Below are 20,364 nucleotides of genomic sequence, written 5' to 3' on the forward strand. Positions count from 1 at the left end.
GAGGCTGAGGCCGGAGAATGGCGTGAACCTGGGAGGTGGAGCTTGCAGTGAGCCGAGATCGCGCCACTGCACTCCAGCCTGGGCGACACAGCGAGACTCCGTCTCAAAAAATAAAAAAATAAAAAATAATAAAATAAAATAAAATAAAAAAGAGTACTCGCCAGTTATGAGTTTGTCTGATGGTTCCACCTGACTGAATACACGTTATGTATTTTTGGCAAGAAAATCACATGAACTATGTGCCCTTCTTAGTGCATCATAGTATGACTCATCACTGGTGAAGTTAACTTAGATCGCTTGGGTAAAGTGGTCTCTGCCAGGTTTCTCCACTATAAAGATACATTTCTCATTGTTTATTATTATATTTCACCTATTAATTTTAGCATCTATTGTAGATGTCTGCCAGCCACAATTATGTTATTACTGTGACATTTTCTGAATGATGATATTCAATGTCCATCATTTCTTCTACATTTATTGATGGGAATTCCACTGTAAGGAAGAGTTTTCCCTGCACCTCAATTTATATTTAATTTCTTATTTAAAAAACACTAAAACAAGCCAGAATCATGGTAAAATATGTTCCTCTAATACCCACTGGCCCTTCACAACTCCACATTTTCTCTCTAGTGTTAAAAATTCTAAGTTCTAGGTCAGATACAGTGGCTCACACCTGTAATCCCAGCACTTCAGGAGGTGAAGGTGGGCAGATCACTTGGGGTCAAGAGTTCAAGATCAGTCTGGCCAAAATAGCGAAACCCGATCTCTACTAAAAATACAAAAATTAGCCAGGTGAGGAGGTAGGTGCTACTCGGGAGGCTGAGGCAGGAGAATTGCTTGAACCCAAGATACAGAAGTTGCAGTGAGCCAGTATCATGCCACTGCACTCCAGCCTGGGCAAAAGAGTGAGACTCCAAAAAATTAAAAGTAAAAAAAGAAATTATCAGATCCATAATGCCTCCTGCAATAGGAAACAAAAGGTCAAATTCATACTATCTGAGAGTGTTCAAAGTAGAAAGTTTTTGGAAAGCAAAACACAGCACACTTACATTTTCTTCCTCTCCCCTCACTTTTTTTATTTTATTAAATCTTAACATTATCCAGAGTATATCAGCAGGGTTAAGTAGAGAAGACATTTAAGAACCATTAAGCCTGGAATATGCACATGAAATATTTATGTTAAAGTTGCCATGGGGACTGTGGTTTTTAATGAACAGGAACTAAATCACGAAAGCTGCAATGCTCTAAAAAGCTTTTATTCACAGAAAAGACCCCTGGTTAAGTTGACTATGCCTTGAAGATCATCCAGTATCTGCTGCTTTGAGTCCAGGCCTGTCCCCCTGTGCCAGGGATGTCCCTTGAGAGCCCTTATCTGAGCTGCTCCAGGATGATGTCATCAGTTGACAGAACCAATATTACTGTAGAGTTTCATGTTAACATAGCCATGAAAGCTGAAGAAATAAAACTTTTTTTTTCAGTTAGCTACTTGTTTCTGTAGTCCATTGCTGAGTAACAAACCAACCCAAAATTTGGTGGTATAAAACAAAAATTTTATTATACTCATGAATGTGGCAATTTGTAATCCAGGCAGGGCACATTGGAAATGGCTTGTCTGTGGTCCACAATGTGTGGAGACTCAGTTGGGAAGACTCAGCAGCTAGAGGATGACTGGTATGGCTGGAGTTGGAATCTTCTGAAAGCTTCTTAATATGTGTATTTAACACCCTAAATGGGGTGACTTGAAAGCTGCGATCTTCCAGGATTGTCAGGCAAAGCACTACACACGCTTCTCAGTGTTGCCTGGGCTTCCTCATAACATGGAAGCCTGAGAGGAGTTGTACTTCTTAAATTGTAGGTCAGGAGTTTAAGAGCAAATGTGTTCCAGGGAACAAGCCACAAGTCAAATGGCCTCTTATGACTTAGATTCAGAAGTCACATGGCATCACTTCCACCATACTTGTAATTAAAGCGATCATGTTTCCCAGATGCAAGGGCTGGAATCATGGACCTCATTTCTTGATATGAGGAGTGTTAAAAAAAAAGCTGTGGCTATGACTTTAAACAGTCACACTCTTCAAAATTAAAACACTAGAAAAATACAATTTTTAATAACAGTGAAAAAGAATCTCTTAAGGTGAATAACCTTCCCTTTCTCCAAAAAGTCTAAGAAACATTCCCCAAGTATCCCTCTGACTATAATAATCTCTTCTTTGGGTTCCCATAGCAGCTTGTCAATAACTCTGCTACAGCACATTCTATTCTAACAATAAAAAGAGTGACTTATGCTTGAGTGCAAGATATTTTTCCAAGCACTTTTCATGCATTATCTCACTTAATTCCCATAATAAAAACATCTTATAAGAAAAAACCTGAGGCCCATGAGGGTTAAATAACTTGCCAAAAGTCATATCGCTGTTACGAGGAAGAGCGAGAATTTAAACCAAGACAATCTGGCTTCAGAACTCATGTTCTTAAATCACTCCACCACAAAGTACTGTTAATATATTGCTGTGGGAAATCTTCCTTCCGTGTGAATTGTGAGCTGTTTGTAGGCTGAGACCATATCATCATTACCTTTGTCTCTCCAGCACCAAACACAGTGCCTGGCTTATGACAAGGAACACAAAAACACACAATAGAAAAATGCACAAAAGAGAATAAACTAAAATGTCAATAAACATATGAAAAGATGCTCAAACGTTCAAAATAATTAAAAATATTCAAATACGATGACAAAATATTCAAGTAAGATGACTATAAATTGGCTAAAATTAAAATATCTTTAATAAATGTCAATCCAGTGTTACTTAGACAATGCGGAAATGGATAATTTTAATCTTATTTACTTTTCAGTGGATCTTGGAATATACAACCTTATAGGGAAACTTTTCTGAAGTACTTATCAAAATGATGAATGTTAATAATCTATGACTTAGAGGTTGAATTCCCAGGATACATCCTACAGGAAAACTCTCATCTATACAAATAGTGATAATCACAAAGCTACTCATCATAGCATTTTTAATAGCAACTTGATTAAGAGATATAGTTAATGGGCCATAAAATTTATCCTCTAAAAATGTGCAATTCAGTGATCTTTAGTATAGTTGCAAAGTTGTGCAATCATTGCCAATATCAAATTTTAGAATATTTTTACCACCCTTAAAATAAATTCTGGACCACTAGCAATCACTCTTCATTTCTGTCTCCTCCCAGCCCCAGGCAACCACTAATCTAATTTCCAGCTCTATAGATTTGTCCATTCTGAACATTTCATATAAAGCAAATGATACAATATAAGATCTTTCTGTCTGGCTTCTTTAACTTAGCATTAAGTTTTCAAGGTTCATCCATGTTTTTATCATGTATCATTGCTTAATTCCTTTCCATTTAAAAATAATATTGCATTTAACATATATATCATATTTTGTTTACTGTTTTATCAATTGATAGAAATGTACGTTGTTTCTAGTTTTTTACTATCATGAAAAATGTTGCTATGAACATTTGTATACAAGTATTTGCATAAATGTATGTTTTCATTTCTCTTATATGCACCCATACATGGAATTGCTGGGTCATATGACAAGTCTGTGTTTAACATTTTGAGTAACTGCCAAGAGCTTTCCAAATAGGCTGTACCATTTTACTATCCCACCAACAATGCATGAGGGTTCAAATTTCTCCCTGTCCAGGTCAACACTTGCTGGTTTGGGTGCAGTTGGGTAGGGGATGTTTGTTTTAGTGTGTGTAAAGTGATATCTCATGGTTCTAATTTGCATTCTCTGATGTCTAATAATGTTGAACATCTTTTTGTATGTTTATAGGCCATTCGTATTTCTTCTTTGAAGAAATGGCTCCTCAAATTTGCACAGTTTTGAATTGGGTTACTTGACTTTATTATTGAGTTGTAAACATATTTAAAACATTCCTGTGCAAGACCCTTATCAGAGATATGATTTTCAAAATTTTTCTCCAATCTGTAGGTTGTCTTTTCATTTCCTTCATTATTTCCTTTGAAGTACAAGCATTCTTAATTTTAATGAAGTACAGTTTATGTTCTTATACTTTTTGTGTTGTATCTAAGAAAACATTGCCTAACCTAAAGACATGAAGATTTATTCCTATGTTTTATTCTAAGAGTTGGGTAATATTAGCTTTTACATTTGGGACTACAAATCATTTTGAGTTAAATTTTTCATGTGGTATGAGATAGGAATCCAAATTCATTTTTTTCATGTGAATATCTAATTGTTCAAGCACAAAACTGTGCTTGAACAGACTATTCATTCTCATTGAATTGTTTTAGCATCCATGTTGAAAATCAATTGACCATGAGTTGATCATCATAAATTATTTCTGGATTCAGTTTTATTCCATTAAACTACTATATGTCTCTCCTATGCCAGTACCATACTGCTTTGATTACTTTAGCTTTGAAGAGGTGTTGAAATTGGAAAATGTGAGTCTTCCAAGTTTGTTCTTCTTTATTAAGATTATTTTGGCTATTCTTGGTCCTTTGAGTTTACATTTGAACTTTAGGATAAGCAAAAATGACAGCTGAGATTTTGAAAGTAATTGTACAGAATTTGCAGATAAGTTAGGGAGCACTGCCATTTTAAAAAATCCATGAACATGAAATGCTTTTCCATTTATTTAGATCTTTAATTTCTTCCAGTGATGTTTTGTACTTTTCAGTGTACACATCTTGCACTTCTTTTGTTAAATTTATTTCCCAGTATTTTACTTATTTTATGTTATGTTAAATCAACTTATTTTCTTAACTTTATGCTTGGATTGTTCATTGCTTGTGTATAGAAATATAATTGATTCTGCATGTTAATCTTGTATTCTGCAACCTTGCTCAACTCTTTTGTCAATTCTAATACTTTCTGTGGATTCATTATAAATTTCTATATACAAGATATGTCTTCCGCAAATAGAGATAGTTTCTCTTCTTTCTTTCCAATCTTGGTGCCTTTATTTCTTTGTCTTGCCTGATTGCATTAGCTAAACTCTCCAGTACACTCTTGAATAGAAGTGGCAAGAGCAGATAACTGTCTTGTTCTGATCTTAGGAAAAGCATTCAGCCTTTCACCATTAAGTATGATGTTAGCTGTAGGTTTTTCACAGATAGATTTATCAGATTGAGAAAGTTCCCTTTCATTCCTAATTTTAAGAAACATATTTATTATAAAAGAATGTTGTATTTTGTCACACGCTTTTCTGCATTGGGATGTCCATGTGGTTTTTGTTATTTATTCTATTGATATAGTTATTATAGTAATTGATTTTTAGATGTGAAAACAACTTTGCATTCCTGGGGTAAATCCTACTTGGTTATGATGCATAATCCTTTTTATGTGTGATTGGATTCAGTTTGCTACTATTTTGATGAGCATTTTGTTGCTATATTTGTAAGAGATCACAGTCTGTAGTTTTCTTTTCTTGTGGTATCTCTGTCTTTTCTTCATGTCAGGGTGATATAGGCCACAATGAATGAGTTGGGAAGTGATTCTTCTTCTTCCATTTTTTGGAAGAGTTTCTGAAGGACTGGAATTATTTATTTAAACATTAGTAGAATTAATCAGGATTAGTAGAATTCATCAGGATTTATTTTGCAGAAAGTTTTTAAATTACTAATTCAATCTCTTTACTGCTATTCAGGCTCTCTGGTAAATTTTTAAATTCTGTTATTGTACTTTTTAGCTCCAGAATTTCTGTTTGGTTCTTTCTTCTTATTCTTTTTATCTCTTTATTGATATTCTTTATTTGGTGATTCACCATTCTCATGCTTTCCTTTAGTTCTTTAGATATGGTTTCTTTGAACATATGTCTGGGTATAGTTATATCGATATATAAATATAATCTGAATATTTATACTTATCTAGTTTAGTCTTTGTCTAGTAAGTCCAACATCTGGGCTTCTTCAGAGAGTTTTTATTATTTTTCCCACTATGTGTGGAGCATATGTTCTTATTTCTTTTTGTGTCTCACAATTTTTCTTGAAAATTTGACATTTTAAATAATATAATATGACAACTTGGAAACCAGATTTACCTCTCCCTAGGTTGTTGTTGTTTCTAGGTTTTGTTGTTTTTACTATCGCTATTTTTCCCCCACCTCCACCCCCAGTTTTTTTCTTGTGCTTTTTATATTATTATTATACTTTAAGTACTGGGATACATGTGCAGAACATGCAGACTTGTTACACAGATATACATGTGCCATGGTGGTTTGCCACACCCATCAACCCATCATCTACATTATTTCTCCTAATGCTATCCCTCCCCTAGTCCCTCACCCCCTGAGTGTGATGTTCCCCTTCTTGTTTCCATGTGTTCTCATTGTTCAACTCTCACTTATGAGTGAAAACATGCAGTGCTTGGTTTTTTGTTCCTGTGTTAGTTGGCTGGGAATGATGGTTTAATGAAGGAGTTAATAAGTGGAAGTCTGATAGCATCTGAGTGACAAGGGAAGAACCACTTTGCATAATAATATGTAGAGTGTGTGTGTGTGTGTGTGTGTGTATGTGTGTGTGTGTGTAAGCAAAGAAGAAGATCTAAAACTCACTCATTTTACTATTAAGGAAATAATCATTTGTTCTTGCAAGTAGGTAGGCCTAGAGGGGAAAAAAAAAAGATCCATGTCCTTGCAAAGGACATGAACTCATCCTTTTTTATGGCTGCATAGTATTCCATGGCGTACACATGCCACATTTTCTTTATCCAGTCTATCACCGATGGGCATTTGAGTTGGTTCCAAGTCTTTGCTATTGTGGAACTTAAATAAACTTACAAGAAAAAAAAAACCCATCAAAGAGTGGGCGAAGGATATGAGCAGACACTTCTCAAAGGAAGATACTTATGCAGCCAACAAACATATGAATAAAAGCACACCATCATTGGTCATTAGAGAAATGCAAATCAAAACCACAATGAGATACCATCTCACACCAGTGAGAATAGCGATCATTAAAAAGCCAGAAAACAACAGATGCTGAAGAGGATGTGGAGAGATAGGAATGCTTTTACACCGTTGGTGGGAGTGTAAATTAGTTCAACCATTGTGGAAGACAGTGTGGCGATTCCTCAAGGATCTAGAACCGGAAATACCATTTGATCCAGCAATCCCATTACTGGGTATATACCCAAAGGATTATAAATCATTCTACTATAAAGACCCAGCCATCGCATTACTGGGTGTATACCCAAAGGATTATAAATCATTCTACTATAAAGACACATGCACACATACATTTATTGCTATTTGTTTATTTAATGTCTTTCTGGACTAATTCTGCAAAGTCTGTAATTTCTATAATGTGCCATTGAATCTGCTTGGTTAACTTAATAGTTAGCCAATGACAGGACAGAGGTTTTCTTAAAGACCTTGAATCAATGCAGCTATGTTTTTGTTTTTACCATTTGCTGAGGGGCTCTGTTGTATATATTGGAACATATCCTCAATGCTCAAGCAGGCAGTTTGAAACTCTGCTATGGCCTTCACCTCCTGTTTTTAAAGAGACTTAAAGTCAACTAAAGATGAGCACTTAGAGCCTTCTTCGATATTTCCTGGTTGTGTGTACAGCTCTGCCTATGTGTGTGGCTTTCTAAGTGTCCAGGAATATATTACAGCTTTGTAAAGCCTTCTATGGACATCTTATTCCTTAGATTCTTTTACAAAGGTTTTTGTCCAGCCTTTTATTTGCCCCAGTTCATATTGCTACTTCAGGAAATTGCAACCTTAAAAATTTGCCACTGATTATTTTTGACAAATTCCCTGGGGAGTAGGGCTTTTCCAACTGAGCAAACCCTGGGACAGATCAAATAATAACAAATCCTATAAATGGAACTTTTCCAGATAGCTTCCAGGCTATTATTTATGGACGGGGGTTTTTGAATAACTCTAAACCCAGTCCTCACCCTCTAGTGTCTATTTGGCTACTGGTTTTCCCAGTTGCTGTGGTTGTGAGGATGTTCGTGTTCAAAGATGCTGCAGAGCTATGGAGAAGAGGATGGTCATAGAGCAATTTAAAATAGCACACAGTTTGCCATTATCACTGAGATTCAACCTTTTTATTGAATAAACTTCGGGTTGCTGCAAGCCTCTTGTTAATTTCCAGTGTTCTGAATAAGTTGATTTGGCAATTTTTTTCAAAGTTCTATTTGCTTGTCTATAACAGTAGATTCTTGAAGGTTCTTACTCTATTATACCTGAAGTTCCCCCACCCCAACACACAGCATTATCTTTGAATGTAAAAAAAATGGAAACATCTTAATATGCATCAATAATGGAAAGGCTAAATAAGTCATGGTGTATCCCATGTAATGGAATAATATGCAGCCATTCAAAAGAAGAAAGTAGTCTGGGTGTTGAAGTAATATGTACCATAAACCCCATGACACATGTTTACCTACATAACAAACCTTCACATGTACCCCCAAACTCAAAATAAAAATTTGAAAAAAGGAGTTAATAAGTGGAAGTCTGATAGCATCTGAGTGACAAGGGAAGGGAAGAACCACTTTGCATAATAATATGGAGAGAGAGAGAGAGAGAGTGTGTGTGTAAGCAAAGAAGAAGATCTAAAACTCACTCATTTTACTATTAAGGAAATAATCATTTGTTCTTGCAAGTAGGTAGGCCTAGAGGGAAAAAAAAAAGATAACCTAACTCCAACACTGCCAAAAAAGAAAACATGCAGAATTTTTACTTTGTTATTTGTACTTTTCAGTTTTCTAAATTTACTCTATATTTCCTTTATATTAAAAATAAAATAATAATGATAAATATTCTTTAAGAAATATTTGAGCCACACTGAGGTTCTTTGTGATTTAAAAATCTCAAATTGGCCCCATCTATGTTAGAAAACCTTTCTATCAAATCTGCTTCCCTTTTCTTCCAAACTCTGGATGGCAACACACACACCAAAACTTACAATAGCAAATACTTTGAGTAGTGGAATGCTTTCTGATTTAGGGACTCTTTTGAGAATCTGATGAAACCATGCGTCCTATTTCCCAAAAAAATGTACATATTTACATTATTTGTCTATAATTTGTAAGCATTCAATTAAATTAATTAATCAGGTTAAGAACTGCAAACAGCATGTCTTCATCAATGTGAAGACAGGTGGAGAAAAGCAAGAGATTTGGGAACTTCAAGGCCCTGTATTTATACAGAAGAGAAAAAGATGCCCAGAGAGGAAACCACTTGCTCATAAGCATACTGATGGTAACAGACATGAGCCACATACAGGTCTCCAAACTCCCAGGTCAAGGCTCTTCCCACCAAGTTACCTTGAATCATAGAACAAATGACTGGCTTGTTTAGGTTCTCCAAAACTCTTACAGGCCCCGTGCCAAAGATAAGCTCTCATTACTGTGACTTCTCTGATTGGCTCTGACCTGATTTCAAGGATCCTTGAGATGGGAAGATAGAGGGAAACCAGACCTGCCATCCAACTGGTATTTACTAAATTTAGATGTTCACACTGTGCTCAGCCTGATAAGAGGCATCAAGGGGTCACAGAAAAAGCCCAAGACACAGACAGACAGTTGAAAGTCTGTCACAGACAGCTATGAAGACATGACTAGAAAACATCGCAGCGTAATTCTGGAGCAACCAGGTGATACCTGGAGTATGCACGCTAGTCCAAGGAGAACAAGGAGAATCTGATGCGGGTGTGAATGTAAAGGCAAGGCTCCATTGAAAAGGAGAGGGAATCAAAGGATGCTCAGAAAGTTAAAAAATGGGGGAAAGAATAGAAGGTATTTGGGGAACAGGAGGAGAGCGAACACCACATGAACAAAGGCAAGGAGAAGAGAAGGAGGACATTGATAGGGAAATAGAGAACCAGGTCTGACAAGAGGTTTGGCAGTGGTTTTCTTGCATACTTCCCTACTCCAGGGAGCCCTTGCAAGCAGCCCCAGCTTTGGTGCCCCTCTCCCTGGGCGAACCCCAGAAGCTAACTATGCTTGTGTCTGCTTGACTCTCCACAGCTTCCCTTTGCTGAAGGTCTGTACCACTTTTATCACAATGGCCTTGCAAAGGCCAAGAGAAGACGCAGCCTACACCACAAGCAGCAGCTGGAGAGAGACCCTAGGGTGAGTGTTCCCCAGAAGCCTGCCTTCCAATCTCTGCTGCCACAGCTGAGCCCACCGAGGAGGTGTGGAGGGGCTGGCCAGGGATTTTGAAGTAAAAGCACTTAATGTACTATAATAGGGCAAATGGATGCTTTGCAGAGTCATACCAGAGACTCTCTGTTCCTCTATCTGTGCATAATAAATAATCACAGGCCCCTTTGTATGGCTGGAGGAAGAGGAAATTGGGATACCACCCTTTTACTGGTTATCTTCTCCTAAGTTATTACTGAGTGAGGATTTCGGGTTGCCTGGGAACATGTTTTGACCAGTGATGGATGGGAAGACACCAAGCAGTTTAATGAGTCATTTTACGGAAGGTTTCTACTGGTGAATCCACATGCTCAGAAGAGGTTGCCATGCCCCATGTTGTGAAAGGAAAGAATGAGGGAGCCAGTGAGTGAGCAGCTCACAGCAGGCAGTGGACTTCTCAGTATCCATGCATGACTGTGACCATAAGACTATCTCAGCCTTTCTTCTTATCCTGTATTTTCTAGCACTGATGTAATTTACCTTCATGTCTCAGCTGTCTACTTGATATTCATCACTCACATTATTTTAATCTTCAATCTTTACCTTACTCTTGGACTCCCGGTTCCATTTCCTACTTCCTCTGATGGCTCAGATTCAACTTTCCCCCAATCAAACATATCATCTTAGCAACAAAGTGGCTTCTCTGCCAGTGTTCCCACTTCTTGCTTTTCAGAATAGGACCTTTAGTAATCATATTTTCCACCATCCCCCATACCTACACACTCATCAAATTGGGTAGATTCTGATTTCTGTTACATGAATCACTAAGAAGGAAAGTATGTAATAACTCAGAGAAGTTGCTTTCTGTACATTGAAGGCAGTGTAACCTCTTCCTCAGGACTCTCAGGGACCAGCTGATGAAAGGCATGTCAGATGTTTGAGTTAAGGATTTTCACAGGAGATTTCTTTTGAGCTGATAGAATCTGAAAACTCATTCTTGTGGGACTTTTCATGTGAACATTTCTCTGGGTTTAATTTGGGCTTCAATTAGGAATTCAGATAAAACAGTCTCTCAGCAGATTGCCAAATGACAGGCCACAGGCAATTTTTTCTTTAACTTCTCAAGAGTTCCCACCTTCCCTAAAGAGGACTTTCTGCTCTAGGAAGCCACTTTACTTTTGCAGTAACAATTAAGCTGCCTGTGCTGCCAGCCAATGCCAACTATTCTTAAAGGATCTGTCATAGAAGCTGGCACCAAGACATAAGGGAGAAGCTTTCTACTCTGTGTGGTAACAACCTTGGCCTTGGCTATACCAATACATTGCCTGGGGATGCCCTTGGGCAGCCATATGGACAGGAATCTTGTCCTGAACCCAAGGTGGGCATCAGTAGACAAAGATCACTCTGATGCACCATGACATTGGTCTTCCCTACACTTCAACCCTATGCCATAACCTTGCCATTTATGGCCAATTGTTTTCCTTTTAGTTATATATTTTCTTAAAAGTCTCATTGGCTTCTCTTCTTCCATGATTAAAAGCATTGCTCCAAGATTACTCAGAAACATATAAACTGGGAGCAGAAGGAAAGAGATACTTAAAAGGCTTGCGCTGGGAAAGAGAACTGAGGCACAGTAGAACTCAGAAGTCACGGGTCAGAGAGGCTATTTAGCACCACTGGCCTGAGCTTTTCCCATTCTAGCACATATGATCTCTGAAATGCTGATTCTTGAAGTGTACAGTGACATTTTTTAAATAGAAAGTGGGACTTATTGGGTAATAATAAAAAGAGGAGATCAGGCACTGGCGATTCTGATCATTTGTCTTTCTCCTCAAAATATTATCTATTGTCAACAAAAAGGGTGTCTATTTCCCCTTCATTACCTATTATAAGGGTCCAGGTAGCCAATTGCCTCTACCTGGTAGTTGTAACCGTCTGCCCTGCCCATGAAGACCAACATAAAATGGCAGAGAAACTAAAGAAGACCAAGTTTCATATACATTTTCTCTATCTTGTCATCAAGGTTAAATGTTGGGAATGTTGTCAATAATAAACTCATTCTAGGAAGCACAAAAATCTCATAATTCTTTGCAAAATGAAAAAAAAACTGCTAATGATGACTGCCTTTTTCCAAAATATTAGATTAAGGTCTGAGTCTTTCCTGCATGATGTTCTTGTGGTTGTCTAATTTTGGCATCTGCTGATAGAAAAATAGAGTGGCAACTATTCTGAAACAAAAATCGTTGACTGTGAACAGTGCAAGAATAGCAAACTAAAGATTCTGCCTTGTGGATTTATAGATGTTAAACCAAAGGGTAAACAAGTCTAGTGTAGGAATACCCCAATTTGGGGGTTCTCAAACACATTTAAACAGGTTGCAAAAAGAAAAGTAAATGAAAGTATAGAAAGAAAAGGAAAAGGACCAAGTAGCCAGAATGAGGTCCAGGCTTTCATGTCTTATATAGATGTTGCAAGTTATGCTTTATAAACACAGAGTTTAAGAGTAAGTTGTTTTATCATTCCCTGAAATGTACTGTCTCCTAGAACTGCTAACTTTAACTACGATTGCAGCCCCAACCCCCAGCTTCCTTCTCCTTCCTGTCCCTGCACCACTTCCCAGACTCTCTCACTCACTGTCTACAGGCTTGTGGTAAGGAACACAAAGCCCAGGGAGGTTGGTCTGAGCTGCTACTCACTTTCAGGGCTTCATCTACTGAGGTAGCTTTTGACCAAAGAGCTCCAACCTCTGCTATCAACCCAAGAAATAAAAAAGAAAAAGGTAGAAACCCAAGATAGTTAGTTTTTGGCTTTTTTGACTTCAGACCAGAAATTTCAACGATGTTTGTCTCTCATGTAACAACTAATTTTTAAGTTTAAAGGTAAACAGAAAAAAAAAAAGACTAGAAAGAGCTAAAGCGCTACTTTCCATATGTTCATCTTTGTTCATCAATATGCAGACAATAGCTAGAAAAACAGATTCTGATGTAGACTGTGTTAAAGATGTTCTCTTCTCTTTCCAATTCTTGCTGCTAAAAGTTTAGCTGACTGCCGAGTATCATCATTTGGATGCTAAAAAGCAAAAATTGTGTCTTGTTTATTTCTGTAATATCTTTGCACAGCGCAGTTCTGAGCATATACTAGATACTCAGGAAATGACTGAGCATGTCAAATGAATGAATGATTATTATTTTTTCTTCAGGGTTTTAAGTCATGGAATAGTATTGCCTTTCTCATCTTATATTTTCCTCCCTATCCCAAAATGTGTCTCCATTAGGAAATAAAAGTACTATATAGTCTTCTCCCTAGCGCCTCTTTTACATACATTTTTAATTGTGGGTAACAGAAACCTATGACCGTTTCATTACTTCCAAGTTTTATCACAAAGAATCCCATGAAGAACCAGTTCTTAATTTCCAAAGCCCAATCTGCCTTCTTCCTAATCACATTCACAGTCGTGGTACAGGCACCAAAGCAGGACAATGTGTCTGGAAGATTTTGATAATGAAATAATTTGAAGAGGTAATAAATCAATTCAACACTGGGATGAAATAATAAAACTAAAAATACCTTCTCAACATCAGGGTCAAAAACAAATATTTTATGCCCAAAACCTCTGTAAGATTTGTTAAACATTAGCTAGAACAATACCAACAAATCTTAAAGCCAAACCTATCCTCAGTCCCTGGTCAACATATCAAAACCTCATAAATTCTACTAGTACTGGAAAAGCTTCTGAAGAGTGGATTTATTTAAGACAATATTTGCTTCCCAGCTCTGTCAAACCATACTTGTACATCTGAAATAGAATATTAAAGTGAAATATATTTTTAAAACATGAAGGACTCATCATTCTATGAGTAACACACACTAGTCTTATGGATGCAAAATAATTTTATTTTTAAAAAGCTGAAATTCATTTCTTGAGAGAGGTTATATTTGATTGGAGAATTAAAAACATTTATTTCCTTTACTAGGCAATTTTATTAGACCACACAATTATTCCTTGGTCGTTTTTAAACATGTTTCAGTTTTACAAGTCAGAAACTTCTATCAGTCCAATAAAAACTTTCCTTGCTTCTCTCATCTCAAAGAATGGATGATATTTCCTTTGTGTTCCATATTTGGAAGCTGTATCTTTCTAGCTTCTTTCTTATCCAAATGTATCCACATGTTTAATAACCATAGAAGGCAGTCACACCATCTGGTTGGGATCTATATTTGTTCTTTAAGGGTCTATTCTTGAATATATTTGTGGAATTTTCAAGATACTGCCAATAACCCACAAAAGTTAGCTTCACTGGGTCATATAATCACTTCAGAAATCTCATAATACCACTGGAGCAAAAGAAAAGTCTCCTATTCTTTAAAATTAACTGGACATGATTTATATGATTTGTGTGTATTGTGGCCAAACTATTCTTTCCTTTCAATTATAGTAGTTAACTATTTGATTACGTATTATAAATTAAAAGGGAAGAGAAGGGAAAATGCTGTTACCTTTTGGAAAGCCTGTTTTCTTTTTTTTTTTCTTTCCTTTTTTTTTTTTTCTTTTTTCTGAGGTAGTCTCACTCTGAGAATTATAGAGCAGGAAGAGTCTTAAGGAAACATTGATTCAGCCCTTGACCTTGAAGCATTAAAATACAATTTTACCACTGAGGCAAAATAGACCCAGAGAGAGAGAAGGTGACTTCCCTGGGGCCATGCAGCTATAATTGATAGGAAGAAAATAAAACTTGTGACTCCTCCCAATATGAAGTCTGATTTAAGTAAAAAGCTAAGTGAGAATTGATATTGCTTATGAACTTGTCGTTCTTTAAACAATTGTTTGCACTGATTAGTCACTGAATTTTCTCAATTAAAAATAATGTGGTGAAAAGAAGTGAAGTTACATCCTAAGTTCATGTCACTTATGTGAATTCAATGAGCTCAGCTGTAAATGGAAAAGTGAAAAAGAAGAGGGAAATACAAAGGGTGGCACTTGAGCTCACTGTTCTGCTCAATTTACTTATGCCCTGGAGTGGCCTTGAACTGAAGGCAACTGAGTATGCAGTTGGCCTTGGTTCCCTGGTGACCCTCACAGTGGAAGCATTTCACCTTTCTGGGGGAGAGCCTGTAGCATTTAAAGATAATGCTTTTGAGACAAAATATTTCCTAACGCAAGCTGACTTTTTCATCTGCTGTGAGAACAATGGGACACGACCAGGTTCCATTGTGAAAGGGAAATTCCACACTTGTGACGTATTGAGACACAATATGAGTTTCTAACCCTTAAGGAGTTTTCAAAGTTAATTTTAACCATGCATAAGTTCCACTTTGCATACTTTAGAATTCACTCCCTAAAGTGTGATTCTTCTAGGAAAAAATTAACAAAGATGGGGTCTTCATTTTGGATTTCCCAGAAACAGACTCTGAGATGCAGAGTTGTGTGCCAGAGACTTCTTGGAGAGCAAGGAAGAGAACATTGGGCAAAGGGAGAAGCTGAGCAAATGTGCTTGCAACAGGGGCCTCAGTCAGTTTTACAGGAAACTTAGAAACAGGGGTGGCCCTTCAGAGTTACCCCAGTGTGAGGCAAAGGGATCAGGCTTTTGTGCCCCCATAATGACCAGTTACTGGCATGGGCACTCCCTCGAAAGAAACATAGTCTTAGGTAAATCCCCTCCTGCTACCAAAGGCAATTCTCAGTGAAAGAAACTGAGCCACATTTAGCAGCTGGAGGAAATGTGTAGGGGCACTAAAGAGGAAATCTGGGGAGTGCACCACAGTTTTTGTTACACCTGCCATGCCCGCTTCACTCAACTTGTCTGTAAACTCACATTTAATTGAAGAGGCATTTTCTGGGAGCCAGTTCCAAGCACGGATCATCCCCAAGTACATTTAGGAGCATGAAAATGAAGTATACACCTCCATCCCTTGAAGGAGCTTACCACCTTGGAGAAGTGTGTTCAGGTTTGCTGTACTCCATGATCCTCACTCGATCCCACTCTGACCTCATTAGTTCACCTTTCCTGGCTTGGTGACAGGTCAGTGGAGGAACATGGCATTGTTTCCTGCATTGCCCTTGGGAAGAGCTTAGGCAGTTGCTGGCACTTCTGGAGATGTAAAAAAAAAAAAAAAAAAATGCCAGTTTACAACCAAACCTGGGAGCACACATTTTCTCCTGAAGTAAGGATATAATGAGGCTTCATGCATAGGACAGTGGTTCTCAATGGGGCACAATTTTGTCCCTATGGAACATCTGGCAATGTGTAGTGACAGTTTAGATTGTCACAATGGGTGGGGGTGGGGGGTGCTACTGACATCTAGTGAGTCAAGGCCAGGGATGCCACTAAATATCCTGAAGGCACAAGACATTACCACAACAAATAATTATCTGGCCCCAAATGTGAATGGTGCTGAGCGTGAGAGCTCCTGGTATAGGGGAACAGCCCTAAAGTTGGACAGTCATCATGTGATTTCTTCTCTGCCCCTGTCTGCGGTGTGGCCTTACACAGGTTAGTATCTAACCGTTGATGACTCAGCTTCCTCATCTACTAAATAGGACAAGAATTAGTCCACAGGATCAAAGGGTCTTCAGATCAAATGCCATAAAACAGGTGATGCATTTGTCACTGTGCCTTATTTTTCAATTACTGCAAAACAAATTACCACAAACAAAGCACCTTAAAAGAACACAAATGTATTATCTCAGCATTTCTATAAATCTAGCACAGCATGGCTGGATTCTCTGGTTAGGGTCTCAGTGGGCTTCAATCAAGGTATTAGCCAGACTGGGCACTTTCCTATCTGAAGCCTCTATGGAAGAATTCATTCCAGGCTCCTTCACGCTATCAGCAGAATTTGGTTCCTTGGGGTTGCAGGACTGAGGTCCCCGTTTCCTTGCTGTTGGCCAAGTTTGTGCTCCGCTCTTACGGTCGCTTGCCTTTCTTTTCTTGTGGCTCCCTTCATCTTCAAGCCATCAAGTTATCAAATTTCAAGTTATCAAATCTTCCTTGAGTTTCTCATCTCTCAGACTCTTCCCCTTCTGTTTTTACAGGCTTCACCGGAATCACTCAGATAAACAGAAAAATCTCCCTTTCTTAAGGTCAGCAAAATAATCAAAGTTCTGCCTGATCTTTGACCTTTCTGAAAGAGTGGACATGGCTTCCCAGATCAGGAGCTGTCCTTGCACAGTCCAGCTTCCCACCCATCCCTGCTGCCCTTTTCCAGAGATTGCATTGAACTAAGAGGGGAAAACATGAATCTGTAGGCACATGAGCGTGACCATATTTTGAACCCAAATAGTGAAGCCAAGAGACCCAAGTGAAGCAGTTTCTGACTTAGCCTCCCATCTGTGGCCAAATTAATTTTCTAGATAACTTGCCAAGAGGTCAGCGGGTGTAAACCATTTATGAGTGATGCATGTTGAGAGTTACTTGACAGCATCAGGAAAAGGAAACATGCAATGGGAGAGGTACCACATAAGAAGCAGGGCAGAGGTGTCTTCATGGATGCCCCAACCTGTGGGAAAAATTCATCTGTTCTAATCCTCTGCTTTTAGAATGCGGCAGGGAGGACTTCCAGCATCTCCTCTGGGCATTGCAGATATGCTGGCTTCCCGCCTCAAAGAGCTGCTGCTAGTGCTATAATTAACTATTTGTGGGGAACAGGGGAGAATTATTTACTACAGCTACAGAAAGGCACAGGGAAAGCTGATAATGAGTAAGCCTGGTTTTTTTCTAGATGCCGTTTTTTACTAGATGTTCATTTTTAAATGATGGATACTGTTCGTGCTGTCATGCTTCCTAAAGGAAAAGCGGGAACTCTCTGGGAGGCATCATGCTAGCAAAGCCAGAGATCTCTTGGGAGTTTTGATTGTCTTTGGTAGAATTCTAACAAGCCTTGGTGTAGAGAAAAGTTAACATGGAGAAAATTGGTGGCTCTGTATCATCTTTATAATTCACAAGGTGAAGAATCTCTAATCGTGGGCTAGCAAACCTTTAGGACTTCCTGGGAAAATCTTAGATGTTTGAAGGGCAAAATTCTCCTGATCTGCCTCACCTGATTCTCTCCCCAATCTTCCCCAAGATGCAAAAGGAAATGCATTTATATATCCAAAATGCCTCTATTATATCTTCTAAAAATGATTTCATGTATATGCTTATTAAATTCACAACGTAACTCTCTTATCTAGTTGTTGGCTAGCAAACCAGCATTCATTCAGCAAATCGTTACCGAGCCCAAACTATATACTGGGCATTCCTCTGCATACTGAAATATAACAGTGAACAAGACATAGCTCTCCTCCCAGGGGGCTTGTATGCTAGTGGCGATGAAGGAGAGAAACAAAAAACAGATGACCAAACAATTGTATAACTAGTGGTCAAAATGCTCTGATAATGAGTAGAGCAGAGTATGGGAAGAGGGAGAGCCATAGAGGAGTGTTTCTATTTTATAAAAAGCATCCAGAGTTGGCTAGTCTGGGAAAGTGGCATTTAAATATAGACCTGAAGGAGATGAGGAAGGTATCCATGTAGATATCTGGAGAAAGGGCACTCCAGACAGAGGAACCACCGAGGGAAAACGCCTGGAATCCAGGACACACCTGCTGTGTTCCAGGAACAGCAAGAATGCCAGTAAAGCTGCAAAGGAATGAGCCAAGGACACTGGGGAAGGAGATGAGGTCAGAGAGGAAAAAGAAAGCAAGACCATGGGCGATATAATAAGCCAGGGAAAGAACTTTGAATTGACACTGAATTAGATGTGGCTTCTCTGCCTATGGGCAAATAATAGACAATGGGGTGGAGGTGTGGATGAGAGACAATTGGACTAGAGAGATCCATGCAAGGAGATTGCAATATTCCAGAAGAGAAAGGCCAGTAGCATAGGCCAGGGTAGAAGTGGTGGAGGCAGTGAGAAACAAATCAGATCTGGGAGTATGTTGAAGGTAGAGTCTTCAAATTTGTTGATGCATTTCCTGATGGATTAGATGAGGAATGGGAGAAGAAACGAGAAGGCAAAGGTGACTCCTAAGTTGTTGGCCTGCGTTACCATAGAATGAAATGGCACTTATGCATATGGACAAGATGGTGAGAGGACCAGGTTGATGGGGAGTGGTCAGGGAATTAAGAGTTTAGTTTTAAGCACGTTAACATTTGAGATTTGTATTAAGTAACCAAGTAGAGATGATGTGAAATGAACAAATGGACTTAAGGATCTAGGAGAGAGGTCAGAGTTGGAGATATAAATTGAGAGGCATCCATATATTGTCAGCATTCAATGCCAGGAGACTAGTTGAGCTTATCTACAAAATGAGTGTAGATATAGAAGAAGATTTGTGGGACTGAGTCCTAGGGTACTCTAAGATTTAGAAGTCAAGGAGATAATTGGGGACGAGCAAAGGAGGCAGAAAAGCAGCAAGTAATCTAGAAACAGGATCAGAGGTCAAGAGAACACCAACTTAGTCATTGTGTTCTAGCTCGTCTACATTTTACCATAGTAAATTGGTCATCCCTATAATTATTTCTTATTAGAGGTATGAATGTTTCTTCACTTTTCCCCTCTCTGATCTATTTTTCAAATGCTTTCTCAATGGGTATTGAAATACATGGTTCACACATGAACTTATGAAATTAAAATGTTGGCATGAATTTTGTTTCAACTGGATACTGGTGTGTCTGGGCTGGGTAGTGTGCTTTAAAGCAGCAGAGGGTCACATTTGACTCAAAATGATGAGAATCTAGCTCTTAAACCTGCAATCCCTACTAGGCACTAACTCAGAGCCAAGATCTCATTCTGTAAGCTGCAAGGTGAAGCTACCAGGGAACAGCCTCTGTTTGACATGGCAAGGGAAGAACCTGAATTGGGAATCTCTTTTTAATTTTAAGAAACTATAAAAGCCACGAGAAAGATCACGTTTGACTGTAAACCAAAAAGAAAAACCTTACTCTCCAATTAAGGAAAATAAAAATCTAAGTTGTTGTGGATTTAATTCTGATCACATTTTCATAGATTTCAGAAAGATAGAGTTTTTAAAAGAATTTCCTGTTAAAATTCAAAAATCTTTCTAGAATATAATTTCTCACTCCTCAAACCTCTGCTTCAAAATAAATTTTATTCAATATTTAGCTTAAGGAGACTATAAAGGTCCTTAACGGTGACATAAATGAACAGCTGTAATCGTATGTCTATCTAGCTACTGAATATTTCTAAGATAATGTTTTGTGAGGCAAAAGTGGTTTGAAGTTGGAGATGCCTCAAAAAAAATTTT

At 38.2% G+C, this 20,364-nt stretch overlaps 1 protein-coding gene across 3 annotated transcripts in view; it reads left to right on the forward strand.

Annotated features, from left to right (window-relative positions):
• The window catches only part of PCSK2 (proprotein convertase subtilisin/kexin type 2), a 255,053-nt gene that overhangs the window by 24,641 nt on the left and 210,048 nt on the right, over nucleotides 1-20,364 (forward strand). For 2 of the 3 annotated variants that reach the window (XM_011979467.1, XM_011979466.1), the window contains one exon: nucleotides 10,005-10,109. The exons of the other annotated variant lie outside the window; for it this stretch is intronic. In XM_011979467.1, the coding sequence (XP_011834857.1) occupies nucleotides 10,005-10,109 (105 nt within the window). The remainder of the gene's footprint in view (nucleotides 1-10,004; nucleotides 10,110-20,364) is intronic. 3 annotated transcript variants of the gene reach the window in all.

This window comes from Mandrillus leucophaeus, unplaced genomic scaffold (assembly GCF_000951045.1).
Source record: "Mandrillus leucophaeus isolate KB7577 unplaced genomic scaffold, Mleu.le_1.0 Scaffold202, whole genome shotgun sequence".
NCBI classification, from domain to species: Eukaryota; Metazoa; Chordata; class Mammalia; order Primates; family Cercopithecidae; genus Mandrillus; species Mandrillus leucophaeus.